The sequence below is a fragment of the Sciurus vulgaris genome (genome assembly GCF_902686455.1).
Source record: "Sciurus vulgaris genome assembly, chromosome: 1".
In the NCBI taxonomy this organism is placed as follows: Eukaryota; Metazoa; Chordata; class Mammalia; order Rodentia; family Sciuridae; genus Sciurus; species Sciurus vulgaris.
The window spans coordinates 74,256,891-74,280,263 of record NC_136461.1 but is presented as its reverse complement, the minus strand read 5'-3'; the positions used below and the strand labels follow the sequence as shown (position 1 = coordinate 74,280,263).

At 34.6% G+C, this 23,373-nt stretch overlaps 1 protein-coding gene across 4 annotated transcripts in view; it reads right to left on the bottom strand.

Annotated features, from left to right (window-relative positions):
* Nucleotides 1-18,862, bottom strand: part of SH3GLB1 (SH3 domain containing GRB2 like, endophilin B1) — a 42,362-nt gene extending 23,500 nt beyond the window's left edge. Inside the window, exons 1-5 of one of the 4 annotated variants that reach the window (XM_079139835.1) lie at nt 18,456-18,862; nt 7,795-7,936; nt 5,172-5,300; nt 2,322-2,455; nt 430-522 (exon numbers count right to left, since the gene is read on the bottom strand). In XM_079139835.1, coding sequence (XP_078995961.1) covers nt 430-522; nt 2,322-2,455; nt 5,172-5,300; nt 7,795-7,936; nt 18,456-18,527 — 570 coding nt within the window. In that variant the 5' untranslated portion in view covers nt 18,528-18,862. The remainder of the gene's footprint in view (nt 1-429; nt 523-2,321; nt 2,456-5,171; nt 5,301-7,794; nt 7,937-18,455) is intronic. The other 3 variants (XM_079139836.1, XM_079139837.1, XM_079139838.1) reach the window with 3 other exon arrangements.
* Nucleotides 18,863-23,373: the final 4,511 nt, after the last annotated feature.

Here is a 23,373-nt window from a genome sequence, read left to right as displayed (position 1 = left end):
TAAGTATTCCCAAATTTGATTCATTCTCATCTTAATTACCTCTTTTTTTTTTTTTTTGCTATTTTCTAATAAATCTATAAATCTAAATAAATACAATCTTAATTAGTCTTAATAAATCTAAATAAATACAAATTTGTCATCACACTGAGGATATTTATAGAACATGACACAGTTTTAAAGAAGGTATAATAATTTTTGGTTTTTAGCAAGAGCTGTACTGCTGAATAATGTTCTTGATATGACTACTCTGGATTGACCAGGATTATTAATTCTGATAAATTTGTTTGAAAATATAAAAACAAGACCAAAAAGTCATATTCTATTCCTAAGGATAGTCTGTATCTTGCCTGGTATATTTGTAAAATATTTTAAAAGTTGTTAATCTAAACATTTTTTTTTTTTTTAATTAAAAAGAAAAAAATTACTTACTGAACTTCTGGTTTCTGCAGCTTTTGCCTTTTTTAGTCTGGTTTTTGCAGCATCCAAATCCAGTCTCTTATTTTGTAATAGTTTCCTTTCTTTCTGTAAACACAGAAAAGAAAAAATACTCAAGATGTCAAAATCTAGTACAAGTATACATATTTAAAATATTCCTTTCCATTTAATACATGCACCATCTGATAAAGATCTATGATTATAAATCTGCTTTTAAAACTCCCAGGTATCAGGGCTGGAGATGTAGCTAAGTGATAAAGTACTTGCCTAGCATGTGTGAGGCACCGAGTTCAATTCCCAGCATCACATACACACACAGTGATCAGGTATATGACTCTTTAAAAAAATGATTTTCAATTTTAAAATGACCAAGACATTTTAGAATCTGGGGTATCCAGGAAAGATGACATAGAATATAGAAACAAAGAAATATAAGTTTTAATATTTTATAAGTTGTCCTCTTCCCACCCACAGGAAATATTTGGTAATATCTTTTTGGTTTCACAATTGGGGGGGTGTTATTGATATCTATTGAGTAGAAAGCAGGGATGCTGTTAAACATCCCATAATGTAGTACAGCTCCCACTACAGAGTTACTCTGCCCAAAATGCTAGGCTGATAAACTCCATTTCAAACAGTTAGACAGATTATCAAGGAAGGGTCTGTGGTAAAGGAAAGACAAATACTGGGCAAGGTTCCCTGATGTCTTATATATGTGATCTACCTTAGGGATTGGGCACGGCAGGCTATTTTTCTGTGTTTGGGTTTTTTTTTTTTTTTTGTGGTACTAGGAATTGAACCCAGGATCATGGGTGTGGTAGGCAAAAATGTTCTACCAGTCAGCTATGTTCCCAGTCTAAGCAGGTTGTTCTTCATGTATCACAGCACTGAATGCAATCCTATTCCAAAATGGAATTTCAAATTAATAGAATGAATTGTTATTCATTACTTAGTATCTCAGAATTGCTTAATTTTAAGCTTTTGTATAATAAAGTTTATTATAATTCAATCTTTTATTAATTCTTAGATTCTACACATAAAATTTTATCCTACTGAGAAGTTAATATCTTTAAAATCATATTTCAAGTTGGTTCTTCTGTCTCAGACCAAATACTTGTTTACACAGACAAATCCACTATAAACGTTGAAAATTTCTACAATGTTTTGAAAGAAAAAAATCTGCTAACTAAAGTTTGTGTTGTGTTTACAATAAAGAGTAGTCCTACAAGTCTTTTTTTTAATATCTTAATTTTCTTTATTTATTTCTATGTGGTGCTGAGGATTGAACCCAGTGCCTCATATGTGCTAGGTGAGCACTCTACCACTGAGTCACAAACCCAGCCCCCAAAAGTCTTAGGAAAAATATTCACCAAGATCTTCACTCTCCATCCCTAAATAAACTAAAGATATAGACTAACAGATTAGGTTTGGAAAGTGTTTACTGGTTTATACTTCAGCAATTAAACCCAGTAGTGTGAAAAGATAATATATTTCTAAGAATACAGCATAAAGAGAAGAGTATAATAGCCAGAAACATACCTTCCAATAATTAGGTTTCTAGTTAGTTATATAACTACACTATGGTTATACATTATACCATATTTCTCTATTTCAGGAACTCTGATAGATTTTGATGTTGGTCATCAATAAGAATGAATGTAAATATATCAATAATAATGTAAGACACGCAAAAAATGAAGCTAAAGTTACTAATATTCTTTTATTTTGGTTTAGCTGTGTGTATCCTGGTGAATAGATACCTTACCTAGAATATTTAAGTTTTCCAATCTGTTTACATGTATGGCCATTAAGAGGAAAAATTATTCATTGAAAACTTTAAGCATAAACCTAAATTATTTTACTAAAAAGAACATTTTCCAACTCACAGCAATTGTTTTGTAATCTCCTTCTATAAAGTTTCTTAAAGGAGTGAGAAAATTTAAGGCTGATGTTTGAATCAGTTCTCTGTCAGCTGTTCCAATTCGTTTTTGTGTTTCTCCACATTTAATAAGAGCATTACCTGCAAAGAAAAAAGGGGTTTTTTTTTAACCAGTGTCTACCAATGTCATAAAATTAAAAATCACATAAGAATAAATTACCAATTTAATCTGCTTAAAAGTTAGTTGTCACTTGTTTACTTTAGTAAAATCAAACAATTAACTAACACATTTATTTTAAAGTAATTTAGGATAAATACATAAATGAAATAGACAAAAGATTATTCCCTATCATACCATGGTTAACTGCACAAATTCTACCAAATGGTACTAAAGAGTTAATATATGCCAAAAAATATTTATGGTCACAATTCAGAAAAGTTTAAAAAAATATAAAGCTTACAATATTTTAACAAGTAGATCAAAGTCACAATTTATTTTGCTTCTATATCTGTGCACTTACATAACTAATAATATTTACATCACTCCATGATATTTAAATAGGGTAAGTAGAATAGAAAGGCAGGGGCAGAAATTAGAGGAGAAAGAAAGGGAACCCCAATATCAGAGTTCTACTCCCAGTTTTAGCTCTAATAAGTTTTGGCTCTGTATATTTTAATTCTTATAATGAGATTAGATCTAATTGGTAAGGAAGGTAATACAGCATAATAGCATATAGCATAATAATCCATCTGTCTCTGATAGATCTGTATTTGAATTATTAGCTGTGTGATCATGCATAAATTATTCAACCTCCTCAAGCCTCAAATTTGTCTTTAAAATGGAGATAAAAGAATTTACATTATAAATAAGGATTTACTGAAATACACAAGTATATATACTGTATGGTGCTTAACCCAATGACTGGAATACTTAATTTTTAGCTATTATCATTTACCAAATAATTGGATTTCAAAACCCAATTCCAACAATCAGGTCATATTCACCTGAATTACTAAGAGGTGCAAAGAGATCAACATCTTAAAAAATCTAAAAGCCTTTATAATGTTCATGCTCTACTAGGCCTTCAGCTCCATGAAAGAAATGGGCCAGGTCTCCTTCACATACTTATATGATCCCAGTATAAATAGGCAATAAAACATGTTTATCACACAGAGTTTTTCTAAAAATTAAGTTATTAATAACTGATTTAAAAAGTTTTAAGGATTGTCAGGCTTCTGAGAGAATTAGATTTTGAAAAAATACAATGTAAATATTTCAATGTTGTACACCTAAAAAGCCATGAAATGTATTAATGGTCTTACACAGTATTTAGGTTATTTCTTTCTGACATAGAGAAACTACTAAAACCTAAAATTCACAATATCCTAGAATTTAGGAGTTTTTTATAAGTCAGAACTACATGTGGAAATTAATTTAATCTACCTACCATTTCACATTCAAATAAGGATCAATTTCTTGCAGTAGTCTTAAGAAAATTATTAGCCATAAACAACAGGTAAAGGAAGTTATAGAGATCTGAATAGACTCATGTTATGAGAATATTAGATCTGACTAAAATAAAGATGTATAACTTTGAGCTGTCACTCAGATGTGTAACTTTTTTTGAGCTTCACAGTTGTACATTTAAAAAGTACAACAAATAAAGCTGACTTTACTGTAAAACACAACTACAGAAAATATGAAATATATGAAGAAAAAAAATGAAATGTAATCCAAACATCTAGAAATAACCACTGCTAACATTTTTTTGCTTACTGATATTATTGCAAAATTTTAACAAAAGCACTAGTGTTTGTTCTAACATTTACTGTGTGTATAGTACCTTTAATAGGAAATAAAAAGATCTCAAGACAGCTTAAAAAATCATGCATAACCATAATAACAAACAAATGTATTATGACAGGTGTTATAAGATTACTGGGAATACAAGGGAAGAACTCTTCAGTTTCTTAGAACTAAAAAAATATGAATTCTCTGAATATATGCTTAAATTTTTTAAAAATTAGAATATTATACACAGTAGTTGTATTCATCCTAACAAAATCATACATGCATGGAATTCAATTTCAGTTCACGACCCCTCTCCAACCCCTTCTCTTTACTGATTTACCTTTCACCCCTCCATCCATTCATTTATCTATTGTTGGTACTGGGGATCTAACCCAGGGGTGCATTACCACTGAGCTATATCTTTAACCCTTTTTTTAAATTTTGAATTTTGAGACAGGGCCTTGAACTTACAATCCTCCTGTCTTAGCCTCCTGAGTAGCTGGCATTATAGGCATGCACCACCATGCCCAGTTTAGCTATTTACTTTTGATTGGTTCTTTCTACTTAAACATAAAGGTGAAATTCCCTGTGGCATATTGGTATATGCACATGATTCTTTTAAGAATTCATTTTGAATTTCCTCCCTTTTCCTCTTCCTCTTCATTCCCTCCTAATCTCCTTCTACACTACTGATCTTCCCTAGATCTTTATGATACCTGTCCTTCCCTCCTCCTTCCCTTTATTTCACTCTAGCTTTCACATATGAGAGAAAAATAATCAACCTTGAGTTTCTGAGCCTGGCTTATTTTACTTAGCATGATGCTCTCTATTTCTATCCATTTACCAGCAAATGCCATAATTCCAGTCTTCTTTATGGTTGAGTAAACATATGCTTAAATATTAAACTGAACATATTTATAGGTTACCTATATGTCTGACTTCAAAATTTTAACGTAATAAATTTGAAATTAAAACTGACTCTACTATATGTTAATGATATCTCTTAAGTAGCAAAAATCTAAATGTAGAGATATTTATTATCAAAACTTTTTGCTTTTTTCTTACCATAAGCTGTTCCTGGGCCAAACTCGGTCCCTGCATCAATCATATATTGTCCCAAAAGTTCTGGGTTGTTTATACGACTTGGGGCTTTTCTATCCAGTTTTTCATAAACAAATTCTTCTATCCTGGCATCTAGGAGAAAGGTTAACATCAATGATTTCAAAAGAGCAAAACTATTTAAGAGATTGTTTTGTTTCCTACCAGTTATTTACTACCTCTTAATATGAAGTTGGCATTCAAGTACATATCTTCATGTATAATTTTTTATTTAGATGTTAGAGAATTATATAGCTCTAAGAAATTTCTATTTTAGAAATCTGATGAAATATTTTGGCACAAAAACATTTTACAATAAAGCTAAAATAATTATTGAGTATTACGGGATTTTGTTTCAGAAGAAAATTGATAGTACTTAATATCTAGTAAAGTGGCCCTTGCCCTATTTTTAGCATTTTAATCTCTGCATGTATATTCATAATTTCAAAACCAGGACTTCTCAACTAGGAAAATAAGGACATAGAGAATCTAAAAGTACTGAAGAATTGCATCTGACACATTAAGCATGAGCATGTACTCACTCTTGGCAGAGTCTAAATATAGACACAGGAGCTTAAGAAAAAGAATAATCCAGGTTTGGAATAGAATATAGACAGATCAGCAATATGAAACCATGGCTTTAGTGTATTTATGTTTGAAGTACACAGGTAATATAGGTCATACACAGGGGCATGTATTCACTTCAAAGATTTCGCCATTGAAAATAAGTTTAAATTACAAAGGTCAAAGCAATAGAACATTAGTATAAATGGAAAGAGGGAAAAAAATAGTAAAAGCTGAATAAACACTTCTATAGGGTAATATATAACACTAAAGAAATCACCTTGCTAGGTATTTTAGGGCTAAATGTAAACATGGTAGAAGTTTCTAGAAATAGTAATTAAGTATAAACTAGAATTACAATCTGAAGTCAAGTCAAATAGGTTCCTTGTAAGCACCTTATAGAGATTCCTATATAGTTGGAAGATATTCCAAGAATGAGTTGAACCAGTAACAAATACTTCAGAAGCTGGCAAAAGGGTCAAAATAAAATATACCTATTAAAGGATGTTACAATTAATACTTGCTTTTGTGGTAGATTCTGGTGCAAAATCAGAAGTTTTTAAGCAGAATTTTAAAATCTAGTTAAATCTGAGTCATTGCAAAATAATCATTTAAGACATGATAACAATTTCAGAATTTCATCTTCTGCTTCTTAGTTTTGACTGTTTTTTTACCTATGTAGTCAAAAGTTTAAAACCTATATTATTTCATTTAGTTAATAAAACATTTGCTATATCAAAAATAACTGCTTTGGTTTAGTGGGCCATTCAATAGGTCATAAAATCTTAAATAATGTAGGCAATTCTGCTATAATGTAACATATTTTTACACACTACTTTTAAAAAGTGATATGGTATATATAATTTAAATAACCTTAAATGAATAAGAAATGTCACACAATGTCTAAAGAAAATAGGCCTCATTCAAGGTATAAAAGGCTTATTTTAAAAGGTCACTACAATTTAACTAAAATGGCAAAGGATTACTAATATTTTTATACCACTTGAAGCGTAAGTTAGTATCTAAAAAAACTTATGGCATTTCACAACATGGTCACAACAGCACTGGGGAAAAGAGAAGAAAAGCACGCATTATTGCCTTTGTCTTTCATTAGTGATATGTAAAGCTTACAGTGAAAAGAATAGGATTAAGTATCCCTGGTTCTAGTTTATGTTCCACATCTAATTAGCTAGGCTACATTGGACAGAGGCTAACTTTGTGAGTTTCATGCAACAAACACCTAAGTACTGGCAAGGTTGATATAAGTGATCTGAAAAATCAGTTGTCTGATATCATATTTCAAATACATAATCATCACTATCACATTAATGTGTATTCACAAGTATTCCCTGCATCTTAATTTTGCACCAAAGACAGTTAGGTAAAAAATAATTTTTAAATTACACTGGCATAATTTTTAAAAAAAATTCACATACTGGACACACCCCATTTTTGCAAAACAATTTGGCATAAAATCTGCAAGGATTATATAGTGAAATATGCATAATTTATCTGAAAATGTAAAATAAATATAAAAAACTGGTACTTTTAAGCTTCTGTATAACTTTCCCTTAACTGTTTAGGATAACTCCTAGATGGAAAAGGAAAATGTATTTATCATTTCAGCCCCTCACAGCTCTTCAAATTCAAAGCCAGTGCCTGAAATTGAGGTTTCAAGAGTACTCTACAAAAGCTTAAAAAATGTTTTTTATACATTTGTTAGAAGGTACACAAAAGTGTTTATCATTTCTTCTTCACCCAAAGTATGCACGAAAATAACCACAGACTCTAACCATAATCAAAAAAAATCTGTTTTCAACATTAAAAAACCCAACAGCGCTTAAGGTAAGTAAGATATAAAAATCTCTTACTTGGATTTGTCCCCCCCCTTTTAAAAACTGATGTATTATAGTTGTACATAATAATGGAATTTGTTATTACATATTCATACATGCATAAAATACAACAATATAATTTGGTCAATATCATTTCCCAGCATTACCCCATCCTCCCCCACCTCTCTTACTTGGATTTGGCTGCAATAATACTTCAGTTTGTTTCATTATTTTTTCTGTCCATATTTTGGTACATTCAGCTTTGCTAAGGAGGTTCTCTAAGTGAGCATCCAATTCTGTCTTCTCTGCCTGGCCAAGCTTTTCTTCTGTGAACTGTGATTACACATAAAAAAATGAAATAAATATACTTCAAATAAGTGTAAGGAAACTATTATCAATAAGTAAAAAGCAAACTCAAATCCAAACAAATAAATGTATTCCAGGTTTGTCTGTATGCCATTGCTTATGAAATGCTTTTTTTTGCCCCTTGGTAAATTTATCCATATCCTCTACCGTACCATTTATAATGACTTGACCCCATAGCTATGAGTAGTTCCGTTAGAATGTATGGTGTGAATTCTGTAGAAAATCTATCATACTGCTTGGTATACAAATATTTCTTACCTATAAAGGTAGGCAGCATAAGGAAAGGACTAAGAAGTCTGAATCAGATGGATCTGAATTCAGATCCTGACCACTAAAACTGTGACCTGAGCAACATTTTGAATACTTTTTTATTAGTATCCTCTATTGTAAAAGAGAGACAATACACATCTTATAGTGTTTTGAGGACTGAATAACACTATGTAAATCGCTCTGTTCAGTGCCTGGTAATTATTGTTTTTAATTTAAATTTTAAAAGGGCTGTTTATATGGTTTAAGTATTATTAGCACTTTAATCACACCCAAGTTAGATAGGTTTTCATGGGACATTTTGGAGAAAATCATTTGTTTCTTCATGATATGTCACACCTATTCATTTACAGACTATTTTTTGTACATATCCTGTTCATACTGTGGAGGTAGTTTTTTTTTTTAATCATAAAATGTTGTTAATCATACTGAACACTGCAACTTTTATTATTGTGTTGTTGTTTGAGGGAAGGTAGCACTGCCTATGCAATAATAAAAAGGAAAAAAGATTTCTGTGTAGATCTTATTGTGAACTTCTGAATACTTTTAATTAAAAGTAGAGGTGATGACTCAGGCTGTTTATCATATATAATTTTCCTAGAATATGTGGTTTTCACCCATTTCAACATAGGCACATTACCAGCACTAATTCTACACTCAGTCATGACTCATTTCTAGCTAACAAAACAGTATCACTTTGCCTTTTTTCCAGTACTGGGGAATGAACTCAGGAGCACTCTACTGATCTACATCCTCAATTCTTTTTATTTTTTATTTTGAGACAGGGTCTTGCTGAATTGCTGAGGCTGGTCTTGACTTGTGATCCTCCTGCCTCAGCTTCTCAAGTTGCTGGGATTATAGGCATGTGCTATGGCACCTAGCACCTCTCATTTCTTCTTCTGTTGTCCTATTTTCTGAGTTTTATTATCTGCTTCTTTCAGCATCCTTTTCCTCAGGCTGTACTTTCAACTGACTATCAGTACTTTCAATTGACTATCAGTATTTAGCTGAAGGGTTCTCTAGAATCCTATTTTTAGACTTCTGTTTATAATCTCTATTGAAGGTCCTGTTCAGGACTAGAAATAAGAGCAGTTTATTTTTAGTTGTTTGTTCTGTGGTGCTGGGAATTGAACCTAGGGGCTTGCACATGCTGGGCAAGTACTCTATCACTGAGTTATACCTGCAGCCCATTTTTAGACATGATCTTGCTGAACTGCCAGGCTGGCTTCAAGCTTGTGATCATCCTGCCTCAGCCTCCTGAGTAGCTATGATTACAGGTGTGAGGCACTAAGCCCAGCTGAAATAACAGCTTTAATAGCTTTTGTAAAGCTTTAGGTATTTTAACAGACTGGCCTGGTCAGTCTTTTAGCGACCAACTCAATGGGTGGAACTGAGAATAGCAGTTCTAAAGCAATTGCCTAAGCCTGAAAACTTGCACTGTACTGTAACCCACAACTGGGCACTAGACAAAAACAAATTCTGATCCCAAGGTCAGGTGGATATACTATACAACCTCATTCTTAGGAAAAGAACGTGGTAGTCATTACAGATCTCTAAAGATTCTAAGCAACAGACATCTTACAGACGTATGGATTATGACATGTTAAAAGACTACCACTAATAGATATAATATGTCCCAGAAAGCAACCAACAGAAAGGGGAGAAAGGGATACATCCAGCCCTTTAAAAATTGGTAATACCTGCATAAATTTCTCCTTAAGCAAGAATATTCATTTGTTTATTCACTCATTTCTTCAACAAAAATTTATCGAGGGGGCTGGGATTGTGCCTCTGTGGTGGAGCACTTGACTAGCTTGTGTGACGCACTGGATTTCATTCTCAGCACCACATATAAATAAATGAATAAGAAATAAAGGTCTGTCAACATCTAAAAAGAAATTTTAAAAAATTTATCAAGGACCTATATAGGTGCCAGGTGCTTTCTAAGCACATGGGTTTCAGCAGCCAACAAGACAGATGAGATTTCTGTTTAGGAACCTAACGTTTTAGAGGAAAGACAAAAATGAAAAAACAAATAATTTGATAATAAGGATACAAAGATCTAAGCTGCTGAAGAGAGGACCAAAATAGGTGATTCTACATTTCTAAGTGATACAATGAATGTAAAGTAGATGAAGAATTAATTTTTCAGGGAAAGGGCGAAGTAGGAGAATCAGGGAAGGCTGTGTTGGGGGAAGGGATGTATGACTTGGGCCAGGAAGGGGAAGGAGAAGTTCAAAGAGTTTGAAATAGGGATGGTTAGAGAGAAATCCCATCTCTGAGCAGGTAACAAATGGCCTGCAAATTAATGATAAGAAATGAGTTATATAAAGATGTAGAAGGATTAGGTTATTTAGGCTGATATTTGTCTTCCGGTTGCACTATTTCTATACTATCATTATCATCACCTTTATGAATATTAAATAAGTAATTTCTTTGTAGACATTCCTAATTTGTATTTAAAAACCAACGCTAGCTTAAAAATAGAAAATTCAATAATATAAAAATAGTACTTGTTAAGTCAGTCTGTGTAAAGCACTCTTCTAATAATAAGATATGATCTGTTTTATAGGACAATGAAAAGTATTATCTAAGAAGTCTAAAACTACAGGCCTATTATTTTCAATATATGAAACATTAAACTTTGCCTAAAAAGATGTTTTAGAAACACTAAAATTGAAGGTACAGAGCACTTGCCTAGGATGTGCAGGGCTCTGGGTTTAATTCCCGGTACTGGAAAAAAAAAAAAAAAAAAAAAGACTAGAAATTACTTTAAAAAATTTATAATAGTGATTAAAGAAATAGTCACTAAGTAGTCACGTTTATCTGCCACCTGTTAGGATTCAGGGCAAGTTTTCTCTGACAGAATTTTATAGAATCAATTAGAAATAATTATTCAGAAAATAAAACATTTCAATCTTCAGTTCAAAGGCCTGTTTGCTTGATTATGTAAAATTTTCTTCGAGATTCTCATGGTACTTATCTTACAGGTACAGAGCTCTTACAGGTTTCTCTTATTAAAAATAAGCTTCAGTGAAAAAAGTATGGGAGAATAGAACAAAGATGGGTATTTGCAACAAGTCTTGTAATTATAAAAGTACAAAAAAGAAACAAAATATGTAAATTCACTTACAAAGTAAGGTCCTATGAATACCATAAGTAGTTTTTACTATCTAATTCAGAAGGCCAAAACCAAATCAAAACAATATCAGGAACTCTTCTTTATGTGCGAGATGGTCTGAATAAAGGAAACAGGTTTAGAAAATGGCAGTTCTATAGGAAAACTCACAGGAAGAAAATATTTAAGTTCCAGTAAGAAATTCTTTCTACCCAATATTTTACTTTTCACTCTACCCACATCTGTGTTTCACATTCATATTATATGTGGTTTTATTTTTTGTTTTTAAATGTTTTCTTTTTAAAAACAGATTACTACATCTTTTTTATACTTTTGAATTCTTAATGTCAGGGCTCTGTGTATGTTAAAAAATTTCACACATTAAGCTGTGCCTTTTATATCTGATGTTCAAAAAAAATCTTTTAGTTAAGAATCATAATTTTAGTGATCAGTAAGTTTGGGCAAAATGTCTAATCACACTGACCCTAAGGTGTCAATGCTGGAACTGAATCTCACATCTGCTTCGATTATGTCTTATTAGACTAAACTACCCTTCCATTAAATACTTTGATTCAAAGAAATTAGTATTTTTATTTCTATCACCATTGTTCACACATATTCTGTGCTTCCTCGCTCCTGTGTATTTGTTCTGGACATCTATCTCTTCTAGCCCTTTGTTTACATGATATTCAATAATTATTTTCACCCAATTAAAGGTAGCCTAAATTTTATCTTTTAATGGAAAAAAAAAAAAAGGCAGAGAAACACACAATAAGAATACATTAAGGTTAAACTTTTATATTGAAATGATGTATTTAAGTCTTATTACCCAAATGTATAATTATAAAAGACATAATATTTTCCACGATTTTATCTTTGAGGCTAAAGGGGATTTTCCATCATCAGTCAGAAGGTATGTGGTATTAACAATAAAATGTTATTTAATACATACATTTCTCTCAAACTTTAAAAATATATTTGCTACAGAAAATTATGAGTTATCAAAACTAAATCAGGGAGATCTAAAATACTAATACAAATATTTATGGAATATATATTTTCTTCTATTTTAAGCTGATCAGCATATGATGTGATTCTTCCCCTCAAGGAGTTTATATGTTAGTTGGGATAATAATACTGTATTAATACAAATGTAAAATTATAAAAATGACACCCTTTTCAGAAAGACAAAAGACCTATATTTTTTAAAGATCCCTTTCCTGTTTACTAAAACATTAAAATTAACTCAGAAAAATTTTGGTTTTCAACATTTTTAAGTTCTAAATCACTGCTGACTTTGTAGTCTCTTGATAACTGTTAATTAGAAAGCACAGCTAATTTTGTGTGTCATTTCAATGAACCAGTAACAGTATAGTTTAAGAACTAAGAACTTTTCTGAAAACAATTAACAAAAGTCAGAATGTAAATAAGTCATAGAAATCCAAATCCAAAGCTCTCTAATTTTTCATAATATTTCAGTTATAGTGAAATGGCATGAGCACAGAAAGGTTAACGCCCTCTATTACTAGGTAGAGCTAAAATTCTAAAAGTAATCTAAACTTTTCAAGGGAAATTATAACAAATTCTGAATGTATTAATAAATGATAAAGTGGATCTCTCACCATGGGTTCTCAATTTTTGCTGCTCTTTAGCACTATTTGGGAGTTTTGAAAAAAGTGATGCTCAATTCCACACCTAAGATTCTAATTTCATTGGACTGGGGTACAGTCTATATGTGGGTATTTTAAAAAGATTCCCCAGGTAAATTTTAGTGCAGCCAAGACTAAGTCATTGTTTTAAGCTCCTAAGTATTTAAATATCCATTACTTGGTTTGTCATTATCTTAAAAATACTTTCAATATGACAAATCTTACAGATTTTCTAATTACCTTATTTATGTAGTATATAAATGTAAATTTTAGCACAAGGTTAAACTATGTTCTGTCTAGTAGTTTATTAAATTAACACCAATAGTACCAAAGGATGCTACAGTTTTAAGTAACAGTAAACATGGAATTTTTGCAGAATGAGAAAGTGTATGAATTTTGAACCTGGCATGTTTTATTTACTAGATATGCTGAAGTTATCACAGTTTAAATTTTATAAAGAAAAACAGAATTATAGAAGGAGAAGGGGGTGAGGATGGAGGGTAGGGAGAAGGGAAAATGGGAGAGGGAAAAGGAGGGAGAGAGAGGGAGGGGGGAGGGGGGAGAGAGGAAGAGAGGGAGAGGGGGGGAGACACACACACACACACACACACACTAAGTTAGTGTTAGTTTTGTTTGGCCAAACTGGAACTCCAGACAGAAGCTAGTTGGTGGCATCATCATATTCATTTTCACATCTCTAGCTCTGATACAGTCTTGCTCATGGAAATAAACTAAAGATCAAGGTCAACTTCAAAACTGTTTTTTAAAGATTTCTTTCCTCAGAAAATAGACAGTGTTCATGAAATCCACAGTATTAACTTTAATCATCAGTTTAGAGGAAAGATGAGAAAAGTAAAATGAACTGCCTAATTTAAGAAAAAATATTTAGAAAGTATACACTGTTATTTTTTAAAAAGGTAAACAAAGTTTTGCTTTACTAGCAAATCTAAATTTAAAATTTATTTATTTCTTGTTCCTTTATTCCCTTAAAAGATTTACTAAGAGAAGAATAACTCACAAAATGGATACTACAAAGAATAAAAATATTTATGCCAGTTTTGGTACTAAACTATGTAGTCCTTGAGGGCAGTAACTTGTTCTCATTTATCTTTGTATCTTTCAATGCCAAGTATCTAGAAGGTACTCAATAAATATAGGTTGTATTGAACACTTTAATATTTTAGACTGGTATCAGTCAACTTCAAGGTTAGCAGAGGTAGTGTTAGAAAGACTCTAATAGAGATAACAAAATTATTCAACATGGTAAATGATTCTTGTTGTCCCTCAGAGTAAATTTCAAATATGGTTAATAACTTGCTTGGCTAAAGTATTCTAAGATAACCATACTGGATGTTGTGAGAGGGGAATAAGAAAGAAACAGAGCTGATTCCTTAAGACATACAAACTTTTTTTAAATTAAAAAAATTTTTTAAAAATTTTTACATACTGCATAAAAGCCACAGAGTTATAGAATTTTAGAGCTAGTTCACTGAAAGAAAAATGTCACCTGATCATACAGAATTAAAAAAATGACACAGGATTTCACATCAAGCTCCTGTGATTTGAAAAGCCTTCATAACTGAGATGCACTTGAAGCTATTATCATGAAGAAAGAATAAGAAGGAAAGGGATGGAGGGCATTCAAGATGGGTTACAAAAACCTGGAATTAGACAAGTACAAGGTATTTTGGAAATTAAAACTAAATATATGATTAGAATGCAGTTTTTATATGAGTGGGAGAAAAGACCAGATTGCAAGGAAGAATTTAATGTTCAACGAAGTTTGGACTGAAAAGACTGAGTCTGAAAACAAATAAATGGCTATTAAGACGTTAGCAGACTGGCACAGTGGTGACACCTGTAACCTCAGCTATTCAGTAGGTGGAGATAGGAGGATCTCAAGCTACAGGGCAGCCTCAGCATTTTAAGTGGATCTTTTCTCAAAATAAATTTTAAGACAGTGCTGGAGAGTAGTTTAGTGTACCAAGACCTGGGTTCAATTTCCAGTATCACACACAAAAAAACCAGATAAATAATAAAATAATTTAGCAAGGACAAATTACTATTGTTTTCTATTATTCCGAGGTAGTTAAAAAGTACCCAAGTTGGACTAGTTAAGAATAAATATACCTACTCCTTTATACATTCTACCTTAACATTCTTTTTAAAGTGCTAAGGTTTATGAACAAATTTTAGAAGGGAGAATGGAGTGGTGGTAAGATCCATTTATACATACTTTAATAGTTTGAGCTGATTTTTTTTAAAACAAGGAAGTTAATTTTTAACTTTTTAAAGTAAAATGAAAAAAAGTATGGTAGTTGGTCTATCAGAATGGCCTATTCTTTAAAGTACCATTTGATTTGAATGGAAATTATTTAGTAATTAGGAAGCTTAATTTTTTCCCTACTATTTTTTATTGCTCATGAAGTCATGGCATAGCTCTTAAAGTACTCTTAGCATGAATGGTGGTACTTTGGTATTCATGCTGATGTCAACTCAATTTAGAGTAGGAACTCAGTTACTGACTAAATATTGAAATAAGAAAGCAGTGTTTTGGTGAAAATTATCACACAGCATTCCAAACTACATGTTATTTTATGGAAGCATCTTTTTTTTCCCTAACCTTTATTTTTTTTAAATATATTTTTAGTTGTTAATGGACCTTTATTTTATTTATTTATTTATATGTGGTACTGAGGATTGAACCCAGGGCCTCAGACATGCCAGGCAAGTGCTCTACCACTGAGCCACAACCCCAGTCCCCTAATCTTTATTTTTAAAAAAAGTATTGTGGAGAATGTCATACATGAAAATAAAACAGTATAATGAAAAATAGTATAATGGAACCCCAAGAACATATAACTCCCTTTCATCAACTGTCAGCATTATGCTAATTGTTTCAACTGTTTTTTCTTCTGAAATATTTTAAAGTAAACCTCAAAGAGAAGTTTTTCCATATTTCAGTTTGTATCTATGATAGTTATGACAATACAAAAGGACACATTAAAGAAACCTGTTTATCTTGAAAAAGTTCCCTACTTAATGAATGGTTGAAGTTAAAACACTGAAAATCATCCTCAACTTATCTTTCTCATATCCCAGAGTCAATCTGACAGCCAATATGGGACAGATTTTGAACTTCCTCTGGCTACCACTATGATCTAAATCAAAATTACCTTTTGCCTGTTCTAAGGCCACAGTCCCCTAACTGGTTTCCCTCGTACCTCTGAAACCCCCAAGCCTGCACAATTTGCACTTGTTTCTTCTATCTGAAATGCTTTTCCTCAAAAAAACAAACAAAAACAACAACAACAAAAAAATCACTGGGGCTGTGTGACTTCCTTGAGGGCTCTTTGAATTTCACTCTACAAGAAAGACTTGCCCTAACTATATTCTATCTGTACAACACACTCAATACCACCAACCCTGCCATTACCCTACTCTTCTGGCTTTTTCTAATAGCTTGTTTTTGCTACAAGGTAAGCTCTGGGAGGGCAAATACTTTGTTGATTTTATTCACTGCTATATCAAAAATGTCCAGAATAGTGACAGGCAGACATGAAGTGTGCCCTTATATATTTAAGGCTGATGAGAAAATTATTTGATAGCTAACAGATGAGAATAGAATTCAAGAATCTTTTCCTAAAAAATCTGAAAGAAGTACTTGAATTCATCTGGAAAGTACACCTTTTAGAAGCTTTGCTAGGTTTACTTTTTAAAATTGAGCCCATCAACAATTTAAATTAGACTAAATTCTAGAGAAACCTGTCTGTGTTATTTAAGCAGTGTGGGGTAAGTACCTGAAACACATCTATTTAAAAGAACAGCATTACCTAGTGTCAAATTTGCATCAAGCATCTAGCATCACGGGCAATCAGCACTTAAACAAAATATACCAAAGGCTCCAGTCTTCTACCATAATCAATGTTAAGTCTAAAAGAAGTGTCTCATAAAATTTGCTTTAGGCTCTCAATCACTCACCTTATATTTTAGGAGAAGAAGGAGAGAAGGTTAAGGCAATTAGCTTGTTACTTAACATGCAAATTTAGGAACAAAATAATAGGAATTTTCCATTTGAAATGGTCAGATTGTACTAGATGATCTTTAAGGTCTCTCTAGGCTACAACCTTCTATTCTATGTATCTTAAACCTGCACTACTTATCCAGGAAGAGAAAGCAGCTTGTAGTAAGTCAGACAGCACTGGTTATTTACTAGCTGCACAAGTTAAGCAAGTTATAAAACTTCTCAGAGGCTGCTTCCTTACATATAAACTGGGATTAATAATATCTATCTGGCAAAGTGACAGAAAGGACTGAAAATAATATGTCAAGAGCATAGCAAAATGCTTGACATACCCATTTTCCATAATATAGGCAGCTATTACCTTCTTTTACCAAGGAGAGTGCAATGTAGAATCAAATGTGCCAATAAAATTAGGGTAAAGGAGACCAGGAAGGTAGTAAAGTAATAGAACACATTTACATTTTAGTACCAATTTGGTATGTATATTAGAAAATTATTTGTATTTTCTCCTTACAAAAGAGAATGCTGTTGCTACTCTGTCATTAACATAAACACCAGATTGTTTATAACCCATGTCGTGAAATTTTCATCTGTTCATAGATTTAACTGAGTTAGCATAATGTGGGTGATGGCTGTAGAAAGCTGTCCAAGTTCCTCACCATTGACACTTCCTTTATTGCAGAATACCAAGAGGCAGAGAATTTTTTTCACTTAAAGTATATTTGAAACATTCCACTGTGACCATGGGTGCAATATGAATATCCCCCATCTCTCCTTGTTTCCCATTTTGAGAATGAGTGAGAACCCCCAAACTCCCATGTTTCCAGTGTACTTGGCAAAGTCTGGATATCAACAGGCGATCTCCATTGCCCCACGGACTGCCAAGCGCAGGGACAGTCCTCTCAGAGAGGGCTGGAGGGAACTGTGTTGGCAGCTCTCTGGGCAGAGGGGAAGGAAAAGGAAACTCCCTTCTTGGACTCTGCGGGGAGGGTGAGAGAGACCAAAGGAAAGGGTGGGGGTGGTGCAAGAATGGTCTGTCTGGGTTACCCTGCCGGACTCGCCCGGCCTTCGCTAGGCCGGGAAGGAAGGTCACACCAGCTGTGTCGCGGGATGAGAAAAGCGGGCGGGGCAACGCCCCCGCCCCGGGGAGAACCCAAGGTGTCCTCCAGCGGCTGGAGGAAGGTCCGGGCCGCGTCTCCACCCCGCCTCGCTTCCCAGAAGCGGCGGTTGAGCAGGAGTTGGGGGTGGGGGCGAGAACGACCAGCGGTGCCAGGCCGCGCCCCTCACCCAGGCCCGGGGCCACGGCAGACCAGCCGCCAAATGGCGAGGCCGGGGTCCCGGGGCGTCGCCGCCTCGGGCCGGGCAGGGGCGACCCCTCCCTGACCCTCCCCGGGCGCCGCCACTCTTTCTCCTTCACCAGCGCGGTACCTGCACAGCACGACTGAGGAAGGTGCCCGCGTCGGCCGCCAGCTTCTTCACATTGAAGTCCATGATGTTCATTCTGGGCGGCAGCCGGGCTGAGCCGCCGGCGGACCTAGCGGGGAGGCGGAGGCGCCGCGACAGGGCTGGGTCTCCGGGAGAGCGCGGCGGGGGCAGACGTGGTAGGTGGAGGGAGGCGGCGCCAACCCCGCCGCCGCAGCTGTCGTTTCCGTGAAGGGGAGAAGGAGGGGGAGGAGGAGGGTGGGGCGAGGCGAAAGAACAAGCGCCTCTGAGCAGGCCGCGCGCCCTGCGGCGGCCGCCGAAAAACTGGGTCTGTCGAGCCCAGATAGCCACCTTTAACGTCGCCGCAGGCCGTAGCGTGCGAGCGAGACCCGGGGTGGGGGCGTCCCTGAGGTGTGGGGCCGGCTCCCCAAACGAGGAAGCGAGCACCGACCGTGGGGCGGAGCCTTTATCACGGTTCTCGCGGGAACAGCGCCCCCTGGAGGCTCGCGGAGAGTCAGCCGCGGGGCGCGCCGGGAGCTCCGCCCCTCAGCTTGCCAGGGAGCCTCGCGGGGCGATCCGCGGGGTCGCCAAGCGTCCGCACGTTCGCAGTTAACCTCTGAACACTAAGAGTGCAGAGGACCCAGATTCCTCTTTATTTAAGAGGAAATAAGGAAGTTAGGGCATAGAATTACAATATCTGTGAAGTTAGAACCAACCGGTTCCAGTCACCCTTGAAGCCTGGAGTGCCACTCGGCGAACGTTTGCAGGATAGGGTTGCAGGTAGTGACCCCGCAGACCCTGTAGTTCATTGATTCAGCACTTTTGAGTATCTGCTGCGTGCCAGGCCCTGAACCAGGTGCTGCAGACATAAGTACGCTCTTACTCTCATTATTTGACAACCTTCGGGGTCTTCACTCCCAGCAGCCTGGAGCTGTCTGCTGCCCCAAGGACTGACTGCGTTAAGGCAGCAGGCATACCGGACTACAGATCAATATTAGGTGCCTACTCTGTAAAGCTTGATGCTGGGGACACAGTGCTGGGCGGTGGACACAAAGAAGTATAAGATGGTGAGTGAAATAGGATAGCCCTTGACAATTCAGAGTGATATTTCAATAACAGATGAGAATATAATGTCCAACCTGTTAAGAAAAAAAAAATTCATCATTCCAAGTAACTTTTAAAGCAGGCTTTCTGACAAAACCTATGCTTAAATGAAGTTGAAAAAGGTACTAGTATGGAAGGAGATTCATTGGTATTTCAAGAATAAGAAAACACTATTTTTGTGTGTATAGTTTGGTCCTTTTGATATAATGGGGCTTGGAAAATGCAGACCCAGCAGGCAATGAAATGAGCTTCCATTCAGGCTTCCGAAACAGCAGTCACAGAAGCAATTGCTGCTGTTTAAGATTGAAAGATGAGGGAAGTAAAAACATTAAAAGGACAAGTAGATAATTTATAAATATTTATGTTCTTTTATTCTTATTCTTTTTTTGTGGTGACAGAAACAGCTACCTGTTTTTACAGTAACTCCAATATCACAGAATCTCCCAGCTCAGAAATACTCCATATCCTTCATTTCCACTTATTTTCCAATAATACAGAACAGGAAATATACAAAAAGAAACCCTATTTTCCATTTACTAGCTCTTTTAGATCTTTATATGGAAGAACATTTTCTCTCTTTCTCTCTAGAATTCTGTGTTTAAAATAGGTAATTTTCTATAACCTATGCTTAGTTTTTACAAATGGTTCGTACCCTCGTGTAGGAAAAGAACCCTTGATCCTCTTGAAGTGTTCAGATTTTCTTAGACTTAAAGAAAACCTCACTTTGTCCTTTTGAACCCTCTACAGCTGTAATCTTGTCATTTCCCTTGTCTACCTTATTTTCATATATCCTTATTCTTAGTCTTTTGATACCTTTTCTTTACAGAGAACATATAAATCATCAAACTATTTGGAAGAATCTCCTTCAACCACATTCTCTTATTTCCATCTCCTGTTCTCCATGCTCCTTCCCCCACCATTACCTCCCTTTTAAAAGGAAGAGAATCTTAGGTGTTCTGAGTAGAGCCGCTGTTCCTTTAATCTTGGCTGCACATTGGCATCACCCGGAGAGTCTAAGCAACAGTAATGCTTGGATCCCATCCTGAGTGTGGACTGGGCACTCAGGTGTTGAAAAGCTCCTCAGGTGATTCTAATGTGTAGCTAAGATTGAGAATGAACCCATTGTCCTCCTGAAATATCTCCTCCAGTTGCTACCCTTTGCCCAGAGTTAGATTCTCTTACCAGATTTGAGTCAAGGGCAGCAACCATTTCTAATTTATTTAAAAATTTTTATGTTCTACATTCATGGTGATAGAGTGGATTCTCAGATAATTTGCTAAATGAATAAAATACTCAAATCAAGATGTGTGTAGTTCTGGGCTCTTGTGACACCATCACCCTCAACCTAAATTTCCAAATACCTATTCACTTTCAGATTCAATATTTCCATTGGTAAGGCTGTTGTAGATTGCTTTTCCTTGAAAGTTGATCCTTTTTTGAGGTTCCTGTATTGGTAACTTGAATCACATGCACAAAATCACCTAAGCCAGAAATCTGAGCTCCTTTTGACTTCATAACAGTTTTTTCTCTAAAATGTTTCCTATCTTTGTTTTCTTTAAATTTTAAAAAAATAATTTCAAACAAAAAAGCAAGAGTAGTTCAAAAAATTCTGTAGACCTTTGCCTAGAAACCCCACTCAAGCTTTAGGGAATTGCTCCAGAGTTTATTTACAACAAAAGCATCCAAGTTAAGATCACATGTTGCATCCATGTGGCATGTTGCTCAATCCTCCTTCAATCTAGATCAGTTCTTCAGAACCTTTGACATATTATCCTTCCCCCTTTCTTCCCTAGAGCTAACCTCTCAAGTTGATATATCAATTTCTCTTGTATATTTCTACATTCAGTAAAATTTTATGTATCTGTAAATGTACTAATTTTTAAACTACATAAGTGGTATATAGATATATATTTTTAACTGAGGATCTAATACTTTTGTTTTTGTCTGCTTTTATTTGTGGATTAATTTGTGTCTCGTAACTTTAAAAAATGTATCTTCTGTTTTATTCAGTTTTTAATCAGGAATGGATGATGATCAGTTGAAAGTAATATCTAAAAAATAACATTGCTTTTACCAGCTACCAATCAGAAAATGTAATCAAAGAAAATATTCCATTCCTAGCAGCATAAGGGAAATAGATTTTCTAGGTATAAGCAATTATTTTTCAGGACCTGTATGGAGAAAATTTTATAATTCTCCACTGAGGGTCACCAAAAGAAACTTGACTAAATGGAAAAACATGGTTTTTAGTTAGAAAAGACCATATAATAAAGATATTCACTCCAACTAAATTATGTCTGTTTAACTTTTTGGCAAGATAGCTTTTTTTTTTTTTTTTTAAGGACTCAGTGATTTGTTTAAAAAATGTTTCTTCTGTCATAGATTCCTTAAAGATATCACTGGTCAGTGAGCAATTTTGATATGAAATTCTTTCTTGGCTTGGAAGTTCCAAGATCATTCAACTGTTATAATTTGAAACCCAAATCAGCAGGGGTACACACCATAATTATAAAATTTAAGGAAGACCTTTTCCCTTTTCAGAGCTTATTCTATGACAGAATCATCCTTAACATCTCTCTGGGTCATGGGGTAGGTTTTATCTGGTCTTCCCTTCCTCTGAAGATACAGAACTTCATGGTTTTTAATTTATGTGTGTATGAGGTGGAGAAGTAGGCATGGGAACACTAAGTTACCAATTCCTGATTGTAACAAGGCTTAAGGTCTTTTCTCTAATTACCATGTGGGTTTTTAAAAAACACTTTTTAAAATTGACAAAAATTATGTGTATTTATTGTATACATGATATTTTAAAATATGTATATATATTGGAATGAATAAACTGGGCTAATTTAAATATGCATTACCTCACATACTAATTTTTTATGGTAAAACACTTAAACTTTCTATCTTAGTGATTTTCAAGAACACAATACATTGTTAAAACTGTAGTCACCATGTGGTACAATAAATTTTGGACTCATTCCTCCTATCTAACTGATATTTGTATCCTTGGACCAACATCACCCAACCCCTACATCTTCGCCCTTTCCTTGCCCCTTGTAACCACCATTCTATACTTTGCTTCTATTAATTAAACTTATTTAGATTATATAAATATAAATGAGATCATACATAAATGAGATATATGGTATTTGTCTATTTCTGGCTTATTTCATAAACATAATATCCTCCAGTTTCATCCAGGCTTTTGCAAATGACAGGATTTCTTTCTTTTAAAAGACTGAGTGGTAGTATTCCTTTGTGAATACATACACCACATTGTCTTAAAAATTTTTTTTTATTCATTATACACAAATGAAGTACAACTTTTCATTTCTCTGGTTGTACATGGTGTAGAGTCACATTCTGTAATCATACATGTACATAGGGTAATGATTTTTGTCTCATTCCAATATCTTTCCTTCCCCACACCCTTCCCCACCCCTTATTTCCCTCTATACAATCCATCCTTCCTCCATTCTTCCCTTACCAACCCCCCACTGAGTTATGTATCATCATTCACTTATCAGAGAAAACATTGGGCCTTTGGTTTTTTGGGGATTGGCTTATTTCACTTAGCATGATATTCTCCAACTCCATCCATTTACCTGCAAATGCTATAATTTTATTCTTTTTGGCTGAGGAATATTCCATTGTGTATATATACCACAGTTTCCTAATTCATTCATCTATTGAAGGGCATCTAGGTTGGTTCCACAATCTAGCTATTGTGAATTGAGCTGCTATAAACATTGATGTGGCTGTTTCACTGTAGTATGCTGATTTTAAGTCCTTTGGGCATAGGCCAAAGAATGGAATA